Source organism: Aquarana catesbeiana, linkage group LG02 (genome assembly GCF_042186555.1).
Source record: "Aquarana catesbeiana isolate 2022-GZ linkage group LG02, ASM4218655v1, whole genome shotgun sequence".
In the NCBI taxonomy this organism is placed as follows: Eukaryota; Metazoa; Chordata; class Amphibia; order Anura; family Ranidae; genus Aquarana; species Aquarana catesbeiana.
The window spans coordinates 322,874,234-322,901,825 of NC_133325.1; the positions used below are offsets into that span (position 1 = coordinate 322,874,234).

The 27,592-nt window shown below is 42.7% G+C and overlaps 1 protein-coding gene across 1 annotated transcript in view; it reads right to left on the reverse strand.

Moving 5' to 3' along the window:
• Positions 1-979: 979 nt before the first annotated feature.
• The window catches only part of UXS1 (UDP-glucuronate decarboxylase 1), a gene marked incomplete in the record, with an annotated part of 96,118 nt that continues 69,505 nt past the window's right edge, over positions 980-27,592 (reverse strand). Inside the window, 2 exon segments of the mRNA XM_073614788.1 lie at positions 980-1,952; positions 11,686-11,789. Coding sequence (XP_073470889.1) covers positions 1,821-1,952; positions 11,686-11,789 — 236 coding nt within the window.

A 27,592-nucleotide genomic window follows, 5' to 3' on the forward strand; every position in this document is an offset into this window, starting at 1 on the left:
TCTGCATGCGCATTAACATTTTTTGGTGCGTTTTTCCACTATGCTAAGGTCCAATACGTTTTTGATGAGTTCCAGTGCATTTTACTGTGTTCCAGTACAGTCCAGTGCAGGAAAAATGCAGCATGTTCTACTTTTTTTTTTTTTTCTTGAACTGAAAAGCCCTGGAAATGACCACACTGGTGAGAAGTATGCCATTGGAAACCATATAACCTACTTTCCATGCGTTTTTTGATGCAGAACAAAAACGCACTGGACTGAATGTGATGTGAACTGGCCCTTACACCAGTTTGAGCACCTTGGAGAAAAAAGTGGGGGGTCCAGTGTAAGTTCACCTTACGCATTTTTCTGTAAAGGTGAACTTACTCCTTAAAGCGGGATTCGACGCAAAAAAATAAAATTAAAAGTCAGCAGCTACAAACACTGTAGCTACTGACTTTAAATAAGAACTTACCTGTCCTGGGTGCCCACGATGTCGGCCGCCCGAGGCCGACCCATCCCTTGGCACTGCCATCCTAGGTAAGGGAAACAGGCAGTGGAGCCTTGCAGCTTCACTGCCAGTTTCCTGCGGCGCGGCGCTCTGTAAATGGCCTGTGGTGTTCTGGGAACACACACAGTTCCCAGAAGACAAAAGGACCGCTCACTGAGGAGCAGAACACGCCGCGGAAAAGGAAGAGGCAGATTAGGAAGATTGCCTAGCAACAAGGGTTTAGGTAAGTTTAAAAAAATTTTTTTTTTCAAATGTTTTTTAAAATTTTTTTTTTAACGTTGCCAAGACCCATAAGAGCCACATTTTTTTTTAAGCGTTTCCACTTCTTTTGTTTAAAAGTACCCCATGCACTAATGTTCTCCTCCCCTCTCACTTTGCCTTGACTGGCACCACACTGAGGTCAGATCATGCCTGCAGATCTTAATGACTGCAAAATGCGTGCTAATAAAATGGGAAATCACATTTTTAAAAAATTGCATAAAACAAGCCCCAAACAGTAGATATTTTTATTAAAATAGCATTTTCAACCACCATAAACTGATAATACTTTATTTTTTATCCAAGAGTACACATGACAACACAATAGTGAGATTTAAAATAATCTTAATAGCTGCTTTTAAATTCAAATTTACAGCTCAGTGAAACCTTGAGGAAAATAAAAATCATCTTTACAGTTAAAAACAAAAAAAACAAACATACAAAAAACCCCCAAAAAATAAAACAGAACAAAAAAACAAATAAAGCTTTCTGACATAAATTTTACCTTTTCATCCCATTACTCTTCAAGGGATTTACCTTATATCAATAATATTTCAGAGAGACTCCACTGGCGACGTTACCTCCATTTTCTGCATAGAATACATCTAAAGTTTAAAAGTACTCATCATACTATCATTACACATAAATAATATTTTTATTTAGCTTCAAAAAGAAACCATTTCTTTGAACCCGTTGTACTTGGCAGGGTCTTAAAGACTGAATGACGATGCTTAGCTGGCCCCACCGCTGGCAACAGGACTGACCTGTCCAGAGACAGTAGTCAAAAACAGTCAAAGCAAGATATATAAAATGTGGAGACTTCCATGTGTTCTACACTACTGTACAAAGAAAGACAAATTTTAAAAAGTGCAAGGCAATATCTGCAGTTCTCAATGTTATTAGGCACATCCATTCCTTTAAAGCAAGCTTTGTAGGGAAATTCCAGTTTTTTTTTTCTTCATGATGCCCTCTCAGAAGTCTATTTTTCTTTTAGAAAAGGAACAAACGGGAGAGGCAGAACAAAAATTACATCTTGTAAACCATCAAGAGATCCTAGTTTTTTTCTATGGAGTGTTCAGCTGTGTCGCATTCTGCTTTTTTTTATCCTTGCAGGTTTAGGCTTGGGGATATACTGATTGTTTGCTTGGTATTCAAGTTCCTTCCTAAAGTAGTGGATGGTTTTGTTTAAGCCTTCCTCCAGTGGAACCTGTAGAGAGGAGACCAATACATTTTCAAGATTTACAGCTTTTATCAAATGCTCTTTTTAAAGCCATTTTGACAATTTTATGAACAAATGTCTCAGAACAATAGGTTTCAGGTCTTAAAGAACTTTTTCTGCCACTGATGACCTTGTTACTTGTTCTGGGACAGTCGGAAAGTACTGAGACCAAGTATGAAGATCGGGAGTTCTGACTTCGTACTTGCTCCTGAACATTAAAGCCAGTGGAAAACCATGCCAGCCAAATGGCTATCATTCTCATAAAAAGCTTCCTAAAAATATTACTATGCTACAATACAAAAACTTTTCTATTCCATTAAAAAAAAAAAAAAAAAAGTCATTTGAAAGATTTAAAAAGGTAATTTTAGGTAATAATTGGTGGTTAAATAGATTTAAATGCCACTTCTAGTTTGTGAACAAAATATAAGACATCTTTGCTGTATCTTTGCTAAATTACACATGAACCCTCACCTTGTAAAACACCTCATTCAGTTTAGAATAGAAATGGAAGGGAAAACATCTGTGTATATACTGTATACAAACAAATATAGAAGAATACCTTTACTAATAAGTGATCACATAACCTCTGTCCTCACCTGCATAATAGGTTGGGGCGGAGACTGCAGGGGAATGTGTCAGCAGGAGGCAGAAAGGGGGGTGTCAACACATGTCTTGGCAACTGGAGGACAGGCAGGCTGTTCTTCCAGCACAGTCAGAAAACGGACATTCCAGGACACATGTGCTTTTATGCCTAGCACGGTCAGTTTAAAATAGGAATGCAGGAGGACTGGTAGGATCACAAGGTATTTCACACAAATGAAGCAATGTAGAGGACAAGATACTTTATAACAAGTATACGATACAACAGGCATATCAGGAATATGAAATATTGGGGTAACAGACACTTTAAACATAGATACCAACGGCACCATGTGATCTTAACGAACATTAGATCCTCCTTAGTGCAAGTCTAAATACAGATGTGGGGATTTGACTCAACCCTCAGTATGGGTTCTTAGGAAGTCTTGTGTCACCCAACATTTATTAGCAATTTCTGTCTCGAAGAGATGGCACAGTGAATCTAAAAACAAGTAAGCAAGATATAGGTACAGCCATTTTTGGTAGTTCTGGATACAGCATGTAATGGTTAAACACCTGCCAAATTTGTTTGTGTCTCTGTTCAACTAGAGATATTTTTGTTCCCTTTCTATCCCAGACAAACAAGTAGTAAAAGGAAATCTATCTCAAGGAAGGAGATAATCTCTGGATATCAATGGAACAGGTGTCCCCATTGTAAGAATTCTCCCCTATTTATATTCTAAAGAGCGCTACAAATTTTTTGGATTTGTCTCACATTTTGTCTTGGTGACAATGGACACAATGACAAATGGCAAGAGTATATGTCCCCAGCAGGGGCACTGACAGCAATAAAACCTGACTTTTCCTATTCTATTTGAGGCTGAAAGATATGCTTTATATTAGTGCAGGAAGGAAACAATGTGCAAGAGTTAAAAGAAATAACATGCAGCGTGACATTAAAAGGTTAATAAACATATTGCTCTATAACATACCAAATTTTTAAAACGTACATGTTTAGGGAACTTTAAAGTTTTGACCATAGGTGGAGATACAGCGGGTAAAAATGGGATTTTTGACTTACCGTAAAATCCATTTCACCGAATTCATCGACAGACAAAGCACTCCGTTATTCAGAACCATAGGGATATACCACCACCTACAGGAGTAGGACACTAGGCAGAAAAAAACAAAGACTTTGCTACGCCTATGAGCAGTCCTAGGTGGCATACACCCCCCTCTGCTATAGGCCTTCAGTTTAGTAAGAAGCAGTGTCAGAGGTAGTAAAACTCCTTAGAGGGGTGGGTGCTGTGTCTGTCAATGAACTGGATTTTTATGTTAAGTCAAAAATCCCATTTTCTCTTTCGCTCATTGACAGAATCATTATTCAGAACCATTAGGGATGTCCCAAAGCAGTGCCAAACATGAGGGGTGGGACAACGAAAAAAAAAAAATCAAGGCTAATACAAGAGCCAACCAGGTAACAGGAGCTCAACACAGAACAAACTGGAGCCCAACCTGAACAATACCCCTTCAAGAGGGAATAGACCCTCTAAACAGCAGCCTGCAAAACCTTGCGGCCAAAAGAGGCATCCAGATGCCAACACATCCACTTCGTTGCACGTTGTGAAAGTGCACACCGACGACCAAGTGGCCCGCCTTGCAAACTTGAGCAACGAATGCCTGATAACAGGGAAAGGAGGAAACCGATCCCTGGCAGAATAGGCCAGAGTCATCATCTGTCTGATCCATCCACGAATGGTCACAGGAGAAGCAGACAGTAATTTTCTTGGCCGGTTCATGATCACAGCGAGTCTGACCTCCAAAAACACTCAGTGGCTGCCAAATACACTTGAATCCCCCAAACCACATCCAGGTCAGATAAAGCAAATTCCTTAGGATGTGTTGAGCAGGGACACAAGGAAGGCAACACAATGTCCTTATTCAAAGGGAAAATCAGAAGAAGGAAAGATGGACAAGGGAGAAGAACCACCTTAACCTTATGCAACACTGGGTAAGGTGTACGACAAGATAAACGCCACCATTTCTGACCCCCTGCGAGCAGAGGTGATAGCCACCAAAAAGCCACCTTCCGAGACAGAGTAAGCAGGAGAATCTCCTGAATATTTCAAAAGAGGCTTCTGTAGAGCCGAAATCACTTCAGATCCCAAGTTCAGATCCCACGGCAGTAGAAGAGACCGCAGGTCGGAATCAGCCACCGAGAAAGAACGAGGGTGAATGCCTGGTGACTCGCAACAGGATATATGCGCTTTCCACATCCGGAGGTAGATCCTCCTAGGGGGTAGACTCCCTAGCCATCAGCAGTGTTGGAACTGCTCATCACAGCCAGGCCGTCAAAACCAGCGACTCTGAAGCAGGATGGAAGAACAGCCCTTGGGACAGTAGATCCTCCCTGAGAGGCAGTCGCCAAGGAACGTCAGCGACCAGGTGCACCCGGTCAGCCTACCCAGACCGACAGGACCCATCCGGAACCAATAAAATGACCAGAATCCCTGCGGTCTTGATCCTGCGCAAAAACCACAGCAGAAGCTGGAGAGGCGAAAAGGCGGAGAGCAAACATTACCAACCCCATGGGCCACAAGAGCGATTGAGATGACCACCAAAGGATCCCGTGACCTTGCCAGAAACCTTGGTACCTTTCTGTTGAGCCAGGATGCAAACATATCTACCTCAGAAGTGTCCAATCGGAGACATATCCGATGAAACACAGCCCAGTGAAGGTCCCCCCCCCATGGTCCAACACTAGCCGACTGAAGCATCCGCCTGTCAGTATTCCACTCCTGGAATGCGTACATCGGAGAGGGCCGGAATAAGACGTTCTTCCCTCTGGAGGATACTGGCAACTGCCAACACCCTATTTGGTTTGCCCTGGTGATTGACATAAGCCACTGCCATTGCATTGTCCGACTGGATCCAAACCGGAAGCCCCCAAAGCCGATTCCGTCCATGATCCAGACATAGTCTGATCACTCAAAGTTCCAGGATATTGCTCGGTAGTCCGGATTCCTCTAGCGTCCAACGACCTTGAGCAGAACTCAGTCCCAGGACACCTCCCCACCCAGACAGACTGGCATTGGTGGTCAACCTGTTCAATACAAGGGAAGAAAGGATTTACTCCGCTGAAGAACCGGAGAGCGAAGCCACCAGACCAGGGAACCTCTGGTTTCCTGGCTCAGCCGAATCCGATTGTCCAGAGACTTAGGGCACTTGTCCTATTATGCCAGGATCTCCCTGAAGGGAGCCTGTATGGAACTGTGCAAATGGAATTGCCTCAAAAAAGGTAGATACCATCAGGCCCAACACCTGCATGCAGGTCCGCAGGTAGGCCCACCTGTCGGACAACAGTAAATGAAAATGCAGCATGCAACTTCTGGAGTTTGTCCAGAGGAAGAAACACTGGCCAGAGCAGAAGCCCAGGTCAGGCTTAGATAATCCAATGTTCTGGAAGGGGCCAGAGCAGACTTCAGGTAGTACAGAAGCCAACTGAAATCTGTCAAGGTCAGTATAGGAGCTACCTTGCCCCACGGGGTAGTCGAGGACTCGCAGAAGATGATCATCAAGGCAGCCCAGGACCACAATCCCCTGCTGATGTAACCACACCAAATCCAGGGTCAACACCTCGTGAACAACCGAGGAATGGTAGCAAGACCAAAGGGCAACGCCACAAGCTGATAATGATCAACTCCCACAGCAAAACAGGGGGAAGTGCTGTGTTTGGGCACATAGTGGAATGTGTAAGTAAGCATTCATGATGCCGATAGAAGCCAGACAGTCCCCATTATGAAGGGGTACCACCACCGTGCAGACGGACTTGATCCTGAACTTCAGTACCCACACAAAGCAGGTCAGGGCCTTGAGGTCCAGCATTGGACGTACCATGCTCTTCATCTTTTGGACTGTGAACAGGTTTGAATAAAACCCCAGAAACTGTTCTCGACACGGGAGCCGGGACAATCACACACTGAAGCAACAGGGCTTGCACAGCCTGAGGAGGAGAACGGCAAACGGTCCGGCGACAGATGTACATTGGAAGTAAAAAACCCTTTTTGGGGAACAAGGTCAGAGAACTATCTTGTACTGGGCAAAATCAAGACAGCTCGCCACTCCAGACACAGGTGAGGGTGCACCTTCAAGCTGAAGAGGCCCTGTCCATGGGTCCAGAGAATCCCACTCTCAGCTTGTCAGACCAGGTCTGAAAGGTTTTGAACCCTTGGGTCCAGGGTAGCCCCCAAACAGACAATGGCCCTGAAAAGGTAAACCGGTCAAAGCTTATTTAGAAGCCTAGCCTGCAGACCAACACTTAAGTCACAATACATGCCAAATCACCACTGCAGAAACAGAGCTCAGCAACCAGGGGAACTGCAGCCAAGAGGCATAGCAGACAAACTGCAGCGCTTGGACGAACAGGTCCGCCAATGCAGCAAAGGCAGGGGGATTCTGCTCCCCCTCAAGGTATGTCAGCTGTATCTTTAGAAGCCAGAGATTCCTCTTTTGGAATCATGGTTGCCTTGAGTAACCTAGAGACAGGGGTGTCCACTACTGGTGGAACAGTCCACTGCTGAAGGAGGGACTTCTCAAAGGGTTACCTCACAGCAAGCGTTTTTGGAAGCACAAAGGGGCACCTTGAACCTTTCTCCCTCTTATTTTGCCAAATTTCTCCATGAAGACTGGAACGCTTTCACTGCGCAAGACGGCTTATGGGTGCCAAAGGGGAACCAGCCCTCCGCCGCAGCCCCCATCTTGAAAGGTTCCTGCACAGATGTAATAAGTGCGGCAACCAGCACCTTCTCGTGCACCACTGCAGGTGGAGGAATCATCCTCACTCCAACAGCACAGGAAGCGTGGCCACAAACCCTGCAAGGTGGGCCACGTCCGTGGCGGCAGAGCCAGATATAGGATCGTTTGAGACAGGGGAGTTAGAGGAGGGCTGTCTACCAACTGAGACCCCCGCCACCCGCACAGGGGATATTGACCGAGGCCCCTCACAGGGGGCGCCGACCCAGGCCCCTCACAGGGGGTGCTGGATACCGCCCACACGGGGCACCACTGAGGCCCCTCACAGGGAGCACAGGCCGAGCCCCCCCAGGGAGCGCCAGGAGCACCCACGCAGGGCCCACCTAAAGAACCCCCAAAAGGAGATCGCCCTCAGAGCCCCCATAGCGCCGCCCCTCTGGTAAGGGTGGTCACGAGGCCTAGTAGGCCGCAGAAGCTGCGGCCTAAACTTTCGGCAGCCTGCAATGACTGCGCGGCGGGACCGGACTTATCGGAGCACCCGGTTGGTAGGCCGCAAAGCCCCCGATCGCAGACACCCGGTCACCTGCCTCCCAGGCCCAACCACTGCAGCACACTACCCCCCCCAGTAGCAACCCCGAGGGTGAAAGGGGGACAGTGTGTCCAAAAGTAACCTAGGCCAGAAGCCTGGGCCGCTCCCTGCAGGGGGGAGGGGTGGAGGAGAACCCTGAAGGGACCGACAACCCCAGGGAGTACCCGCGCCCCACACCACATCCAGGGAAGGAGAGGAGGAGGCCCCCTGTACTTACTGATCCAGCAAAGCGTGCGGTTAATGCTCCCAGATGGATCCCCTCGCCACAGAATTGGGGGGGCTGTGAGCCATGAGGAACGCTTCTAATCAGGCAGAGACCCGGTCGTATGCGACCTCGCGAGACGTTTAACATGCAGGGCCAGCCCCTGTTCAGTGGGGCTATAGCGCGGATGACCTAGCGCGTAGCTGCGGTGGGCATGCGCTTGCTGGCCAGACTGGGGAGACCACTGGATCTTAGTGTGCAGCCCGTAGCCCAGCCCGACAGTTGATTGTAGATCTCACTGGAGAAAAATCCAGGAAAAAAGAAAACAAAAAACAAAAGTTGCCATGACTAGAAATCCCAGCAGGGAACTAGGGTCCTTACTCCTGACTAGGCAGAAAAAAAACTGAAGGCCTATATCAGAGAGGGGGTTTGTATACCACCTAGGACTGCCCAAAGGCATAGCCAAGTCTTTTTTTCTACCTAGTGTCCTACTCCTGTAGGGGGCGGTATAACCCTATGGTTCTGAATCAGCGCTGTCAATGAGCGAAAGAGAAATAAGTATTGAACACGTCACCATTTTTTAGGTATATGCATTTCTAAAGGTGCTATTGATATGACATCTTCACCACATGTCAGTAACAACCCATGCAATCCATACACACAAAGAAACCAAAACAAATAAGTTCAAAAATTAAGTTATGTGTAATAAAATGGAATGACACAGGGAAAAAGTATTAAACACAAAGAAAGGGAGGTGCAAAAAGGCATGGAAAGCCAACACACCAGCTAAAATCTATCAGTAAGTAGAAAGCAATCCTGCCCCTTGTCAGTGTAAATTAATATCAGCTGGTTCAGTCTCAACTAATGACCTATAAAAAGGTGTCTCATTACCAAGGTGTCACACAAGAAACATCTCATGATTGATAAAAGCAAAGAGCTCTCTCAAGACCTTTGCAAGCTTATGGTTGCAAAACATACTGATGGCATGACTGACTGTTCCAGTGAGCACTGTTGGGGCCATAATTTGGAAGTGGAAAGATCATCATTTCACCACAAACCAGCCATGACCAGGTGCTCCTTGCAAGATTTCTGACAGAGGAGTGAAAAGAATCAGAAGAGTTGTCCAAAAGCCAAGGACCACTTGTGGAGAGCTTCAGAAAGACCTGGAATTAGCAGATACGACTCCATTGCTGAAGAAAAAGCATGTTGAAGCTTGTTTAAAGTTTGCTGCACAACATTTAGACAAGCCTGTGAAATACTGGGAGAATGTAGTCTGCTCAGATGAGACCAAAATTGAACTCTTTGGATGCCATAACACACACCATGTTTGGAGGTCAAATGGCACTGCATATCACCCCAAAAGCACCCCCATACCAACAGTGAAGTTTGGAGGTGGGAACATCACATCATGGTGTAGGGCTGTTTTTCAGCATAGGATACTGGCAAACTTGATATCGTTAAAGGAAGGATGAATGGAAAAATGTACCAAGACATTCTTGATAAAAATCTGCTGCCATCTACTGGGATGATGAAGATGAAATTAGGGTGGACATTTCAGCAAGACAACGATCCCAAACACAAAGCCAAGGAAACTCTCAATTGGTTTCAAAGAAAGAAAATAAAGCTGCTAGAATGGCCCAGCCAATCACCTGACTTGAATCCAATAGAAAATCTATGAAAAGAACTAAAGATCAAAGTTCATACAAGAGGCCTATGGAACCTTCAAGATTTGAAGACTTTGTGTGGAAGAATGGGCCAAAATCACACCGAGCAATGCACGCGACTAGTTTCTCCATACAGGAGGCATCTTGAAGCTGTCATTACTGACAAAGTATTTTGTACGAAGTAATAAATACATTTCAGTTAGCGTGTTTAATACTTTTCCCTGTGTCATTCCATTTTATTACACATAAAAAAACTTAATTTCTGAACCGTTTTATTTCCTTATATGTGTGAATTGCATGAGTTGTTACCGACATGTGGTGAAAATTTCATGTCAATAGCACCTTTAGAAATATATTTACCCAGAAAAATGGTGACATGTTCAATATCTTTTATCCACTATATATTTCTACAGGTAAGCAACTCCTTGTCAGTAATTTCATACAGAATAGCAGTATGAAAGCATTCCGAAGTCAGTCTCTCGTTAACCTGCAATGGCTGATAGACAAATATGACGTGCTCAGCTGAAAACCCTGCTGTATGTAAATGCAGCAACAAACTTCTCAAGTTCACCACAGGTATGGGAACGTCTACATACACATTTATGAATGTCAACGATGGCATGTTTCTATGATGTGACCTACATTTCACATTCCACTTTTCGCTAAATGGGGAATAGCTTCTTACAGGAACATATCACAAATAACATTTAAACAACTGACGTTATACAAAACAACTGTGAGAGAAATACATTCACTCGGCAGAAGAAGCTGGTGCCATACATTAACTCTGCTATGAACACATGACAATGCACATACTGGGATACTGGTGGAGCATATGCACTCTAGGGTGGGGATATATCTGCTCCTGGTTGGGAATACTGGTGCACCATACCTTCTCTGGGTCTAGGATAAGGGCACCATACATCTGCAACAGGTAAGACCTACACTTAAAGTGGTTCTAAAGGCAGAAGGTTTTTTTATCTTAATGCACTCTATGCATCAAGATTAAAAAAAAATTCAGCGTGCAGCAGCCCCCCTAATACCTGAGCCCCATCTCCATCCAGCGATATTGCACAAGAATCTGAGTATAACGTGTGTTTTTTCGTTTAAAAATAACAAAGACTTTATTATTTCACGTTAAGGCTAATGTCAGACAAAGGAAAGCACTCACCTGCAGCGTTTTGGCCAGCGAGGGAGCAACACTTAAGAAGCAAGTGTTTATATAGCAAACCTCTTGCTAGCAAGTTTTTGCCAGTGTCTCTCATGGGAGGTATGGGCAGCCGTAAAATGAGAAGTTATGTCTGCAGACAGACACTCCTCATGCACGAACTCCTCAAGCAAGGATAGAGTACAAACCTCCTCTTCCTCTGTTGACTATGCAGAAACAACTGCAGCCACAGAGAAATCAGGTGGACAAGATGGCTTGGGAGCAGACTTGCGACCTGTTTTCTGAGTCCGCCAACATGGCTGAAAATCTTCCCATAAACTCAGACATAGTTGTAGATAACTCCTTCCTGGACTGATGAGTCTTGTGACTTAAGCAAGTCATAGATTATGCAATTTTCTTTCCTTCAACACTAATTGTGTTAACGGGGGAATGCCTCTCACTACACTATTGTATTCTGACAGCGGGTGGTTTCCCTGATGTCAAAGTACAATGATCACTGTTTGCGGCTATAGCCACCAGCAGTGATCACAAGACAAAAACCCAAACAGGCTGTTTGTACTGTTCAGGTCAAGAGGCAAGTTGGAAAAAAAAAAAAAAAAAAGAAGAAGAAGAAGAAGAAGAAGAAGAAGAAGAAGAAGAAGAAGAAGAAGAAGAAGAAGATGAAGATGAAGAAGCCAGAACGGGAGAGTGAAGTTCCTCTGTAATAGACTAAATGACACAATATCAAAATGTAAACAGAAAAATTCATATATTCCAGGTATACATACCACAGGTTCCCAACCAAGCAGAAGTTTGGCTTTTCTGATATCTGGCTTTCGTCTTTGAGGATCATCTTGAGCTTCAGAAAGAAAGTTGATTTCCCCTCCACTACCTACAAGGTCAAAAAAGATGTCTATTACCATAAAAACAGGTAATAAGGCATGACCATAGCATAGCACACACAAGCTTTTATTTGCAAGTCCAATTTTATGAAGTTTTAAAGCCAGCCATGGATGGATCGAATCACGGCCGGTTCAGCAGGGATCGGCCAAGATTCGATCAGTCTATGGGCAGGCAGGATTTTTGACATGTGACTACTGCCGACTGCTATTGCTGCTAGCAGTAATCATTGTGTTCTGCCAGCTGGGAAGGCTCCCTGCTCCCCCCCCCCCCCCCCTTTCACTGGCAGAACACAATAGTGCTGCGGGAGGCATTCTCTCTTCAACACAGAATGTTGATGAGGGACCGTGCAACCAAATTATCTATGGTTTGATTAATGTAACATATTCATATACAGTAAAGCCTGTAATAGCCAATCATGGGCTTACACAGATCCAACCAACCTTGACATTCATTTAAGGCTACTTTTACACTGAGGCGCTTTACAGGTGCTACAAATAGCGCCTGTAGAGAGCCTCTCTCGTCTCTCCAGTGTGAAAGCCCGAGTGCTTTCACACTGGGGCGGTGCGCTGGCAAGACGGTAAAAAAAGTCCTGAAAGCCACATCTTTGCAGCACTGTAGAAGCGGTGTATACACTGCTCCTAAAGCGCCCCTGCCCATTAAAAACAATGGGGCAGCAGCGCTTTGCGGGCAGTTTTAGCCCTTTTTCGGCTGCTAGCGGGGGGGTCAAAACCGCTAGAGGCCAAATTGTGTGCGGACGCCCACCCCAGTGTGAAAGTAGCCTTAGGTAGCTGGTGTAAAAGTTGATAGCTAGTAAAAATGAAGTAAATCTTTCTAATAGATGTAATAAAATTACTTTACACTGGTGAATTCCTAACCACATTATGGGGTAGATTTACTAAAGGCAAACAGACTGTGCACTTTGCAAGTGAACTTGTACTCTGCAAGTACAGTTGCTCCAGAGTAAATCAACCTCAGTGCAACCAAGAAATGGCCCTACATTTATTTAATCAATGTTTACAACAGGTACAAATAAATGCAAGATAATTTACAATATTTTGTTGCGCTAGGGGACGACAGCTATGGATAGGGGTGACCAATATACAAAGGGATAGTAAGTTATATAAAAAAAATTAAAGAATAGCTAATTAAAAGATATCAATTTAAATAACAGTCATGTGTGAGTTACAATACATTTATATGATAAAAATAATGATAATAGAAAATAAAAAATGAAAAATGAAATATGAAAAATGATAAAAAAAAAAAAAAAAAAAAAAAAGGTCCTGGGATGGTGCTGAGTTGATGAACAAAAGTCCAGGCATAAAAACTGGGATGAAATGAGTGGAGAGGGGGGGGGGGGGGGGGATGCAGAGTATAGCATCTATGCCTGATGAAGGAGCACGCATGCTCCGAACGCGTGCATGCCCCCAGCGTCACTGATACCCGGGAAATACAACTTAACAGACGATCCACGCTGTGCCTGTCTCAACCCAGCCTGTGACACCGGTTACCACCTGCGCCGTCAGACGGGACAAGGAGACAAGTGTAACACACTCCAGCATTCAGGATCGCCCCCTATGGAGCCCTGCTGCCCACCACACAGCTTCCCGGACGGATTTTTTACTTGATGTGCCTGTATCTACCTTACTCTGAGTGAGTGCATTTTAACCTGTAATAAATGTTTATGCTACAGTACTACACTTAGGTCGGCGCTGCTTTTCTTCCTTTTTACAAATAAATGCAACTTTCTACAGCATTCACAATGTTTGTAGTAGATGTGAGCAATTGCCACAGTCATGAATAAGACTCTATTTGGCACCCATTTATAAATCTGAGACCCACGAATCTCTGTAAACTGATGGAACTAGAAACTTCAGTGGAGAGTCTTCTGTGTCAGTTTGTGTGATCTGCAGAGATTTGCAAGCTGATTAATTCCAGCAACTGGGATTAGTGAATTGTGAGATTCGCAATGGCATTTTACAATCACATTCTGAAAAACTGCAAAAGTAATTGCAGATTCACTTTTTTGTTATTACTACTAGCAAGTGTGCCAATCCAGAAAAGGAAAGGTATAACAATGTAAACCTAGCAGGCAGTATATGCAAGAATAGATTGTAGAGGGTATGACAGCATGAAGTATGTGCATGTGCAGGAGTAGGGTAGGGAAGATATGACAGCAGGCATTATGTGTAGAAAAGGAGTGCAGAGGGTATGGCAGCAGGCAGTATATGAAGTAAAGTGGAGGAATGCAGAGGGTATAAAACTATGCAATATATGCAGGAGAGTAGTACAAATTGTGTAATAGCAGGCAGTATATGCAGGAGAGGAGTGCAGAGGGTATGGCAGAGGCAGTATTTGCAGGGGAAGAGTAGTATAGAAGGTATAACAGGCAGCATGTGCAGGAGTGGCATGTGAGGGGCATGACAGTGAACAGTGCACACACAAGAGCAGTGCAGATGGTATGACAGCAGGTAATATGTACAGGAAAAGTGTTCAGGGAGGGTGTGACAAAGGGTAGTTTGTACAGGATAGAAGTGTGGATGGTATAACAGCGGGAAGTATGTTCAGTAGAGAAGTGTGGTGGGTATGATAGAGGGCAGCATATGCAGCAGAGGAATGTGAGGGGTGTGGTGGGTGGTATGTTCGGGAGATTATTTTGAAAGCTATGACACCAAGTAGTATGTGCAGGAGAGGAGTGCAGGGGAGGGCAACAAGGAGTAGTATGTGCAAAATAGAAGTGTGGATGGTATGAAAGCACTCAGTATGTTTAGGAGAGGAATGTGACAATTATGACAGAAGTGTAGAAGGGATATTACATTGGCAGTATGTGTTGGAGAGTATGACAGCAGGCAGTATGTACAGAAGAAGATTGAGGTATGTAAGACAGGAGGCAATATCTGCAAAAGAAGAATATGGAAGGTATATGGCAGGGGAGAGTATGTAGAAATGTATGCAGATAATTATATATAATTATTTATTATCTCTCTCTCTCTCTATATATATATATATATATATATATATATATATATATATATATATATATATATATATATAATAGTGTTCAGCTGGTAGTATGTGCAGATGGCATTGCAGGGTGGTATTTATGAGCAGGAGATCAGTACAGAGGGCATAAATATGTTCAGGATTAATGAATACAAAGCCTGCTCGGATTGGCTTTGAGAGTCAGAGAGGCAAGGGTTGATGATGTTCCAACCTCTGCAAAGCACGGCGAGCGATGTATTCTATTAATGAATACAAAGCCTGCTCGGATTGGCAGAGGTTGTAATATCAGCCCGCGCCTCTCTGAATCTCAAAGCCAATCCGAACAAGCTTTGTATTCATTAATAGAATACATCACTTGCCGTGATTGGCTCAGCGCGGTATACTGTAATACTGTATACAGTATGTTACCGAAAGCAGCTACCCCTCAGCTCCTCTTCCTTCCACGGCCACCTTGCTATCCACCACCGGAGCTTTGGTTTGAAGCACCTGACCCTCCATCTGAAGTACCTGACCCTCCATCAGTGGATTTTCGCTGGGCACATGAGGTATTTACCACCGCAGCATTGCTTCAAAAAAGCTAGTGATTAAGTTGCACAGACTTATTATTGCTGTTTCAGTATGTTACCCAAGCTACTAGACAGACTAGTCGGAAGGGGGTCGTCTTATACGGCGAGTATATCTCAAAACCAACATTTTAGCTGGAAAATTAGGGAGTCGCCTTATACGCCGGCAAATATGGTATGTGCAGTAGATGAGTCCAGGGGTATGACATGAGGCAGCGTGTACAGGAGAAATTTGTGGAACGGGTATGATAGCAGAAATTATACGCAGGAGAAGAGTATCGAATGTACGATAACAGGAAGAACAGTTAAACTTTCAGATGGTTTTACAAAAGGAGGAAAAGAGGTTAAAGTGTATGTCAAGGAAAAAAAAATAAAATAAAAAAATAACAATAATTTATATATATATATATATATATATATATATATATATATATATATATATATATATATATATATATATATATATATACATATACATATATATATATACATATACATATATATATATATATATATATATATATACACACACATACATACACACACACACACATATTCTGTACATTTCTGTAATACATGCACATCTCCCCGTGTTTTATCAATTCAAAAGACCCTACAAGTGAAGAAAAATACCTTTGGATCTGCCTAAACTGTACACACCTTTCAATTAAGGTGAGTCGGCAGACTTAAAAATATTTCATTTTCCCTCGCACTTTGTCCCTAATAGGACATTTTTTTATTTATTAAAATGTACTTAGTCCCTAGGTCCTGTTGTGGGATGAGACCATACAGCATTTCTGTGGACTGAGTGGTGTCAGCCCTGCCCAGATCCATCTACTCTCCCTTACCTACAATTAAAAAAAAAAAAAAAAAAAAAGAAGGATTTTTCCATCATACTTACTTGTAAAATCATTTTCTTGGAGTACATCACGGGACACAGAGCAACCATAACTAGAAAAGGTACAATTTCTGGGGAAATTGTGAAAAGTGTTTATGCCTCTACATCTGGAGTGAGCGGAGTAACTGGGGGGAGTGCCTGGAGTAACTGTTGTGTGGTTGGAGTAACTGTGGAAAGGTTGAACTGGGCAGATGGGCAGAGTAACTCTGTGGAGTGTTTGTAGTGAGTAAAGATAGTAAACATTACACTAACCAATTGATTGATCAAATTTAAAAAGTGCACAAGTGCTAATGATGTAGAAGGTAGAAATATCGGTAAATGACTTTGTCGGACACAGACTTAAGGGTTACCAGGATTTATTCCGCCCCAGCCAAAGCATAGCACCTGACGGACTCGCGTCCCAAAATCAAGTGTGTCAAAAACAGTTTACACAGTGTACATATAATTTCAATATATTGCATCACAAGCGAACTGGCGGTATATTTCCGTTATACATTAACATTTTGAACAGTCAACTTTTTGAACTTTTTGGATACAAGGCAATTCATTAAAGCATATACTTTAAACCCTTACAAATTTTCAGTTTCTCTGCAGTTTTGCTCCTTGCTGTTTCTTTGTCTTACTAATCAGCAAGCAGGCTATAGCACAGGAAGGAGAGGGTGAGTGTGATGAGGACAGTGTGATAGGGCGAGCTGACGTGCTGCATCTACCGTCTGTAGGACGGGTGATCGTTTTAGCCAGCCGGCTTCTTATGCTTATTTGAATCTGCTACACTGTAAGTGTTATTTTAATTCTTTTAATAAACCTCAAAACCAGGATTACGCTATGTTGTTTCCCTCTCTTTTCCCGGGGTACCCCTAAATGAGAACAACCCCCCAGCTAGGAGTCTTTTATTAATCTCCATGATAAGAGTGATTTCCTGTGACTTGGTGGACTAGTGGTATCATCACCCTTTGGCTGTATGAAGTGGCATGTCGTTTCCTAGAAGCCCATCCAATGAAAGGCCCTGACCGGGTTAAGGTTGCAAGCCCCCTTGTGCTTGCCGTTTGGTAAGCGCGCATTTTATTTTCAGCTACCACCGTGGTGCGGTGGAGGAATTTTTTCTATTTTACATTTCCTGCTTTAAAAAAATGGGGTCTGAGCCTATGTATTTTCACAACATTTATTTGGACTTTATTCACTGTGTTAGGACTGTCCAGTGAACACTTATTGATTTAGGTTTCAAGAACTGTGTTAGTTATTTAATTTGGGTTCTAACCAATTAGTCCTATTCAACACTGGTACTAGTATTTACTCCTATTTACAGCGCTGCTATATTTGTTATATTGTTGTATTAGTGTGTGTATCTCACATAGAGTGGCTGCTTTTGTTATTATGTAGTTTTTTTAATTTTTTTTCACTAAGTTATTTTCATCACTATTTTGGTTATCCCCTATTTGGTCATTCACAATATTTCACGAACAGGTACCCTTTTTGGGTGCACTACAGCGCGGTATTCCTCTTACTATATGATGAGGACAGATGTCTGTGATGGATGGGGGGGAGTAAGTGAGTTCAGTGTCTAACAAGTACACCGAACATGAAATATAGAGAATGATGTTTAGCTAATTGTAAATGGTCCCACATAACTATGGCCACGTAAACTGACCCTCATTGCCACTTTATCTGTTTGATGACCACTGTCTCACAACCACTGTTTCCTGGCAACACTCATGCCCTGTTTATGCAGGCTCTAAGCGTGTTCACAACCACTGCTCAAAACACAATACACAGGATAATGGTAGCTGTAATAACTGTGCAGTACTCCTGACTGGAGACACTGCTGCACCCTGGAGATGTAAATGTGATCCAACAGTGTGTTTTTTTCTGTGGTGGCTGCCCAGACCAGTTGAGTATATCCTCTTGAGTGAAGAAGGTCAGATATTGGCTTCTTTTCTCTGCACAGAAAATCTTCATTGAAATCTCCACAGAGTATTATAGGTTGGCAATCCATTATTTCCAAAGATTCCAAGAGGCCCAGCAGGTTAGTAAGGAATTGGCCAATACTGTAATCCGGTGGCCTGTAAACGACAGCGATCAAAGCTTGTACAGGGGACTCCAGTTTGACAACCAAGAACTCCAAGTCAGTCACATTGTGATGATACTGCTTTTCATAGGCCTTGAAATGGTTTCTGACATACAAGGCGACACCTCCGCCACTTTTACTTGCAATGTCAGGAAGGTTTGTGTACGAGAGGTGTCTGTTGCGTTTGAACAGGTTGTAGCCCTCCAGCTGGAGACTTTCAGCAACAGAAGAGCCTGAGAGATGAGTTTCAGTGAAACATAAAACATCTCCAAGTGTCAACTCATGGTGAGATTTGATATCTTCAATGTGAGCTGGTAATCCTTCCGTGTTGTGATGGATAATTGTTAATGTTTGCTGTTTGTCTGTTGTCTGTAGAAACTTTAAGAGGGGCATAACACTTTCCAGTGATGCATTCTTCATTGAATCCAGGGAAGCTGTGTTTTCAGGATCAGCAAAGATCTTCTTCTCATCAAAGTCGGTTATGTACAGTCCTTGTAGTGTAGTCGTTCTACTCAGAGCAACATAGGCCATTCCCGGTTGGAAGACCCGTTTCAATGAGACCACTGCCGACTGTATCGACATCCCCTGACACTTATGAATCGTACATCCAAAAGCCAACTTCAGGGGGAACTGCCTGCGAACAACTCCTTTCTGTCTCAGGTTTTCCTCTACCCTTTCTATGTACACCAAGTTGTCAGCATCACAAGACGACTTGTTACGGTATCTCTGTCCTGCATTTGGATTGTCCAGCACAAGCCCAAGCTTGTTTACCGTAGTAGCACCAATCTCAGTCTGGATGATTATTCTTGCAATCTTGCCAAATGTCCCGTTAACAAGCCCGTCTTCTACATCAATGTTTCTTGTGATCATGATACGGGCACCTTCAGCTGCTTGCAGTGTGTCAATCAGATTGTCTTTGTGTCCTTTGAAAGGTTGGTGTTGCCTCAGCATCACTCCTGTCTTAGGGTCTTTTCTGTAATCGTCGGCATCTATGTTGGTGACGTTTGAATGGAGAACAGACACAGTTGCAGCATTATGTTTGTGAACCTCTTTGTGGCAAATATGTGTAGCACGTCATTAGGGCAGTGGGTGGGATCTGTAAAAGCCTGAGCAAGCAGAGCTTTGTCATCATTGCTTAAGGTGCCAGTCTTCTGCTTGACTCTGATTCTATTCAAAAGCTCAGCAAATGAAATGTCTTCCTTCTGTCGCATGATCTCTGTCAGCGTGATCATCTGAAAGTTGTCTTTCCAGACGTCATTGGTATTTTCCTCAAACACGCAGAGTGGCTTACTTTTTCCCAGCGGGGGGACCTGGTAAAAGTCTCCTACTGCTAGTACTGACATACCACCAAAAGGTTTCTTACTGCCTTTGATTTGCTGTAATCTCCAGTTGATGTAGGCAAACAGGGGCTTTGAAATCATTGACACCTCGTCAATAACAATGATCTCCGCATTTGACAGCTGTGCCCTCACTTCATCTATTAGATTTCCAAGTCCTTGGTAGGGTGGCTTCAAGCTTCTTGGCAACTTCAGCAGAGAATGCAATGTGTTGCCTGAAATGTTGAAAGCTGCTGTTCCTGTAAATGCAGTTAGTAAAACGCTGGGCATGGATATGTCTGCTTCCTCACGTAGTCTGGTAAGTTTACAGAGTATCTTTGTCGCCTCAGCATAGATGCACTTTATCAGGTGTGATTTGCCTGTCCCTGCACCACCAGTGACAAAGTAATAGAATGGGTCAGGATTTAGGCCACGCACACGGTTAGTGCACCAGTCACAAACTGAGTAGAATGTCTGAGCTTGTGTCCGGTTAAGGTTTCTGTACATTTTCCGAAGGAAATCAGGGCACATTTGTGGGGCTTTCACAGTAAGCGCAATTCCACCTGTTTGTTTGTGACGTGTATACTCCGGAACATCATCTTGTTCATTCTCATGAAGTGGCTCCCCTTCTTTGCGTTCCTCTACACATTCCAACCTATCCAACTCAGCTTCTGGGGCAAAGGTGTTCCAAGCATCTTCAACAGGTCCGTTTTTTACAAAGTCATCCAAGACTTGTTCCACAATTTTGTTGTGTTGTTCGAACTTCTTTTGGTTGCTGGTAACAATTGCAGACACTGCTTGGATTGCTTCTTCTCCTGGTAAGCTCACACAGGCGCCTTTGTAAAAATCCTGGTGTGTTGGGAACCTTACAGTTTTCAGTGATGACTCTGAACGGTGGGGGAGGTACAGTTTAAGCAGTCTGCCGTAGTAGTTCTCAGGGTCCTTCTTCTCTGAGAAGCGTGCGTACCTGATGATTGCAGGCTTCCCTCTCGTGCGTTTTTGAATCATTCCCATTTCATTCAATAGGCTGACACGCTTGCTGTCTTCCTTTTGCTTGCCATCTTCCTTCTGCTTGCCATAGACAACCCTGTAATGGGATGCAAAGTCTGCCAGACACATGGACTCAAACTCTGGTGTTTCAGGTCTGGCTCTGTATTTGTCGACAAAACTCGTCATCCACACATTAAGAGAATCGGCTGGTTTGTTCTGCAATGCACTGAGCGGGAGACTCATTTTCAGTGCGTTGTCACCAGTTGGCAGAAAAACAACCTCACGTGAGCAAGACTTCATTTTCAGGCTGCACGTACGGGCCACAGACTCCTGGGCGCTGACCTCTCTGTGTTTTGAATAAGCCTGAAGAACCTCTTTCATTTCTTCTCGTTCTGTCGCTGTTTCTGGGCTCATTTCTTTGACTATTGTTTTGAGATAGTCACTCAGCTCCCGTTCTGGCTTGGATATGTAGGACAACATGTACATGATGCAACCATACTCATCAAGAATGTACTGGATGTCCATGTTGGCGTTCCAGGCCGTCAGCAAATGTGGATTATAGTTGTTCACCCAGCAGTCCTTGACATCACGCTTCATTAGAATCACGCTTGAGGAGGTCAATGCCTGAATGTAGGAGTTGTACTGATTCAAAGTCATATCACACTGTGCCAGTAGCTGTGACATGTCTTCAAGCTGCACTTTTGGGTTAAGCAAATCCCAGACTGGTTTCAGTTTGTTTTTGGCTGCTTGTGGTTTCATTGCACAATCTCCTTGTTCTGCATACTCTGTTACCTTTCTTGCATGATTTTGAATGAGATCTGCTGTGCATTTGAAGTTCTGTTACAAATCTGTGAAGTAAGGCCTGTTTGGCTTCATCAGGCAGCTGGCATGAGATGTTATGATCTATAAAGGCACACACCTTGTCATCACTGTCTTGTCCAAATATAGGAGCTCCTGCTACCCAACAGAGACAATGTATATGAGGGCTCCCTCTCGCCTGAAATTCAACCCGGTAAAAGTAATCGATAACTTCACCAATTGGCTGTGCAGGACCCAACAGCAGCTCTCGCATCAGAGCATCAACCCGTTTGTCAAACATGCGCATGGTGGTCACTGGGTTGCCTCGAAGAATGTCACACTTTTCAGCCCAGTCTAGCCCCGCAAAATCCACCTTTTGACCTTGTTGTGCCTTTATTGCCGTTATTACCTCTGGCCATCTGAATTCTGCAGCAGAGAAGGTAAGAAAAAATGTTGGCTTACCCAATTGTCTGACCATGGCTAGCAAATTCTTCAGATTTTTATCCCAGTAAGCTGGACTCCCTCTCAGTGGTTGCATGAACCTTGTGGCATCTCGGTTTCGCACCAACCTCTCAACCTCACACTTGTCCTGTAGCAGCTTGTTGGATATTTTCCGTCCATCCCTGGTATTGGGTTTTCCTTTCCTTAACTGGATGGACATGCTGCTTTTGGCCATGTGTGTTTCTGTGACAAACTGCGCAAAGAAGAGGTAGCTTGTGTCTCTTGCAAAACGAGTATCAACACAAAAAAGCCTTGCATTGAAATACATGCTCGGGGACAGTTTGACTTGTCTTGCCTGGTCCAATGTATTCTGTCCAGTAGGGAACTGAACAGGGAAAGCCATTGCCTCAAGCCTAGGAACTTTAAAGAAGCTGACAGGTGTGTTTCCTTGTGCAGGTGCAATGCTGAATATTCCATCACCGTGTGTCAGTGCTTCCTCTCCAAGGTCAGATGGCTGCAAACAACTGTCTAGGCCAATTCCAGGTCTTAGTGTATCCTTCTCATCCTCTGCATTGGGAGGTTGTTGGTCATGGCCTTCCTGTTGCTCAGAAACAGCCGGTAAACATGCAGACTGTACCTCTGATGGATCACAATTTTCGATGCGTTCAAGTATCTCCATCATTTCAGTTTCGTCACAACTGTCGAGTTCCATCCCATCATCATTATCATCATCATCAGCGATTGTCTCATCCACTCTAATTGAAATGTCACTGTAGTCGGGGTGTGTGTCAATGAGTTTTGACAGACCTGCTACTACATTTCCCATGTTGACATAATGAAACAGCTGGTGGCCTTTGTAAGTCAGACGTCTTTTCAGCTTGACTCTGTAACTGGGATTTGCTGTGCGATCTTGGTAGAGTATTGACCGTGGTTTCCACCTCGGATGGCACACACACTACAGCGCCATGTATAGCTGCCTGTCGACCTTTGGGAAGTGTGATGATCTTGGCAAATGGCAGTATTTTGGCCAAAAGTTGTCTTTCCAGCACATTCAAATCGCAGAGCTCTGGGGGAATGGGCGCCAGCTCCATGTTGTTAGCTACAGCGATGGATGATTTGTGTCCTGCTTTTAAATGTAAATCACAGTTGTGACAAATCCATTCTCTGGTCCTTTCATCTGGTACGGTGCATTGTTCAGGTCCTTGACAGTGATTGTTGCACACATGGACATATTTCCCTGTCAAACAGGCAGCAACAATGTGTAGATTCTTCTTGTAATTGCTGTGAATGCAATGTTTCACTTGGTTAGGGAAAAGGGTGCGATGACACATCGTGCACACAAATGTTGGCCCAGCTTTAATGCATTCATGGAAAGTGGATATAGCTGTCTGCATTAGGCTGTTGTCCACTGGTTGACTGCATTCCCGCATGACACGAGTCCATCGTCTGTATTTCATTCTGATTTTGAAGGCACATTGCATCTTATGGGTTATGCGAAAATCTGCTTGAGTTTGACGCTTCATTTTCATGTAACTCATGCAATGTTGCAAGTGACGTTTTCTGAAAGCAGGATCATTATGATATTTTCTGGTGATGTATTGCTTCTGCTTCAACTTGAAATCGACATTTGTGGCATATTTTCTGGTGATGTATTGCTTCTTCTTCAAGTTGTAATCTGCATTTGTCGCATATTTTCTGGTGGTGTACTGCTTCTGTTTCAAGTTGAAATCTGCATTTGTCGCATATTTTCTGGTGATGTATTGCTTCTGCTTCAAGTTGAAATTGGCATCTGTTGCATATTTGCGAATGATATATTGCTTCTGCTTCAACTTAAAATCAGCATCTGCTCTGTATCGGCTGGTGATGTATGTCCTTTTCTTATTGGTGACAGACATCTTTGTAGCCTTGAAATCACGCCTTCTTTCATTTCTGTGTCTTGTCTTCAGTTTTTGTCGTCTCTGTGCATTTAATTTGGACAATGCCTTACTGTCCTTCCATATGCCCTGTGAGGATTTCGCATCAACTGACCGTGGAGAATGCTTGCTGGCTGGGAATCCAGTGTGTGTTACATCTTTGGTCATCTGTGTCACTTTGTTCTCCACATGCTTTGCATTATGTGGTTTGTCAGATTGCACCAGTGGGGACAGCAAACCATCTGACAGACGTCTTGCACGATGAAATGAGACTGGCATGAAGTCATACTGCAGTCCATCAATAGGGCCTCTGGTGTCTGTAAGGAGCAATTCATACAACTTATAAATCCTTGCCCCCATATCACTCAAATGTGTAAAAGTGATCATAACAGCTTTTCCTTTTCCAGTGGCAGGAAGTCCATCCTTATTTCGACTATGAGAATCAAACAGTCCATATCTCCCAGACTTGTCTCTGAACAATGCAATGCAATATGGCACTACTATAAAAAGTGCATGTGTAACATCTGCATTGAGGCACTGAAGTCTTGTGGAGAGGTCAACAAACCAACCTTGGTTGTCACCGTCTACCGTGTCTCTCATACATCCCGATAACACTGGAGATTTAACAACGTTATACTCATATTTGTCAGTGTTGACTCTGAGGGGCACTTCTTCCATTGTCAAGTGTTGATGCTGATAGACATTTCTTTGTTTTAGCTGTTTTATTGTTGAGCCATACAAGCTGTTGCCCTTCTTCAGTATTTGATCAAGATCACCCTTTCTCACATCATCAAGCTCACTGTGGTATGCCAAAAATGTCAGAGCCATGCATGTACACTGTTTGTTCCTTAACCTTCCATAGCCATGATGACCCTGATGAAATGATGCCTGCACAGAAATCTCACTTGGTACACATGGTTCTTGCATGCCATGGTTTTCAGAAGTGCCCATCACACTGTCACTGTGCTCTTGAACTTGACACTGAGTTGAACATGAAAATGACACCACAGGTTCACTATGTACCTCCTGGGCACATTCACTGTCACAAACCTCCATATCCACTATGCTGCTGTGGGGCTCCGGATCCAGTTTAGTCCAGCGTATCTTTGCAGCTTTAGATCTCTTTCCTTTAGATGGCATGATGATATTTGTGGAAGGAGCTATAATTCTCCTCAGAGCTTTGTTCGAAGAGCTATAATTCCCCTCATAGTTGTGTTGGAGGAGGAGCTATAATTCGCCTCAGAGCTGTGTGGGAGGAGCTATAACTCCCCTCTGAGCTGTGTGGGAGGAGCAATAATGCTATAATTCCCCTCAGAGCTGTGTGGGAGGAGATACAATTCCCCTTAGTGTTGTGTGGGAGGAGCTATAATTCCCCTTAGAGCTGTGTGGGAGAAGCTATATTTCCCCTCAGAGCTGTGTGGGAGAAGCTACATTTCCCATCAGAGTTGTGTGGGAGAAGCTATAATTCCCCTCAGAGCTGTTTAAAAGGAGCTATAATTCCCCTCACAGCGGTGTGGAAGAAACTATAATTCCTCTCAGAGTTGTGTGGGAGGAGCTCTAATTCTCCTCAGCTGTGTGGGAGGAGCTATAATGCTAAGCTGTAATTCCCCTCAGAGCTGTGTAGGAGGAGCTATAATTCCCCTCACAGCGGTGTGGGAGAAACTAATTCCCCTCAGAGTTGTGTGGGAGGAGCTATAATGCTAAGCTATAATTCCCCTTTGAGCTGTGTGGGAGGAGCTATAATTCCCCTCAAAGCTGTATTGGAGGAGCTATAACTTCCCTCCAAGCTGTGTGGGAGGAGCTATAATGCTATAATTGTCCTTAGAGCTGTGTGAGAGGAGCTATAATTCCCCTCAGAGCTTTGTGATTTTTTTTTTTCAAAAATGATTTTGTTTTTTTGTTTTTTCAAAAATGATTTTGTTTTTTTGTTTTTTCAAAAATGATTTTGTTTTTTTGTTTTTTCAAAAATGATTTTGTTTTTTTGTTTTTTCAAAAATGATTTTGTTTTTTTGTTTTTTCAAAAATGATTTTGTTTTTTTGTTTTTTCAAAAATGATTTTGTTTTTTTGTTTTTTCAAAAATGATTTTGTATTTTTGTTTTTTCAAAAATTATTTTTTTAAATGATTTTTTTTTTCAAAAATGAAATTTTTTTTTTCAAAAATGAATTTTGTTTTTTTCAAAAATGATTTTTTTTTTAATTTTTTTTTTTTCAAAAGTAATTTTTTTTTCAAAAATATATTTTTTTTTCAAAAATATTTTTTTTTTCAAAAATTAATTTTTATTTTTTTCAAAAATATTTTTTTTTTTACATGGGGCGGTCATAATGTTTTGGCTGATCATGGGGTGGTCATAATGTTTTGGATGATCATGGGTTTTCAGCTTTTGTCACCTCCCACTCTAGTTTTGAACATTTCGCCATTCATTCCTATGGGACCAATTTTGCCGCAAAAACGACGATATTTCGTGGACCATTCGGCGAAACGTTCCACAAAGTAATAGCACACCAATCGGGAAAAATCCGCACGTTTCGGTATATTACTTGTCTCTGTAGTGTGGAAAATGTGGGAGGAGTCTACAAGCATTATCAAGTCTAGCAGATGAAGTCACATGCATTTGGGGTGTCTCAGCATCTTGTGTTTACAACCACTGTTTCCTAGCAACATTTCCTTTTGAACATTTTGCCATTCATTCCTATGGGACCAATTTCGCCGCAAAAACAACGATATTTCGTGGACCATTCGGCAAAACGTTCCACAAAGTGATAGCACACCAATCGGGAACAATCCGCACGTTTCGGTATATTACTTGTCTCTGTAGTGTAAAAACTGTGGGAGGAGTTAGGGTGGTAAATTTGGCTATAATAATAAGAACTAGAAAAGGTACAATTTCTGGGGAAATTGTGAAAGTGTTCTTGCCTCTACAACTGGAGTGGGCAGAGTAACTGGGTGGGGTGGAGTGGCTTGAGTAACTGTGAAAAGTGTTAAAAAGCTTAATATTTTAAAAAGTATAAATAGTAGTAAAAAAGTTCCATCATTCGCTGAAAGAGCTGAACATTTTTTTCAAAAGTAATTTTTTTTTTCAAAAATGAATTTTTTTTAATCAAAAATGATTTTTTTTTCTTCAAAAATGATTTTTTTTTTCAAAAGTAATTTTTTTTTTCCAAAGGTAATTTTTTTTTTCAAAAATGAATTTTTGTATTTCAAAAATAATTTTTTTTTCGAAATTATTATTTTTTTTAAAGTAATTTTTTTTTCAAAAATAATTTTTTTTTTCAAATATATTTTTTTTTCAAAAATATTTTTTTTTAAAAGAAATTTTTTTTTCAAAAATATTTTTTTCAAAAATATATATTTTTTTTTTTTCAAAAATGATTTTTTTTTCCAAAAATTATTTTTTTACTTTTTTCAAAATTTTTTTTTTTTTCAAAAATATTTTTTTTTTTTACATGGGGCGGTCATAATGTTTTGGCTGATCATGGGGTGGTCATAATGTTTTGGCTGATCATGGGTTTTCAGCTTTTGTCACCTCCCACTCTAGTTTTGAACATTTCGCCATTCATTCCTATGGGACCAATTTCGCCGCAAAAACGTCATTTCGTGGACCATTCGGCAAAACATTCCACAAAGTAATAACACACCAATCGGGAACAATCCGCTCGTTTCGGTATATTATTTGTCTCTGTAGTGTGAAAACTGTGGGAGGAGTCTACAAGCATTATCAAGTCTAGCAGATGAAGTCACATGCATTTGGAGTGTCTCAGCATCTTGTGTTTACAACCACTGTTTCCTAGCAACGCTCATGCCCT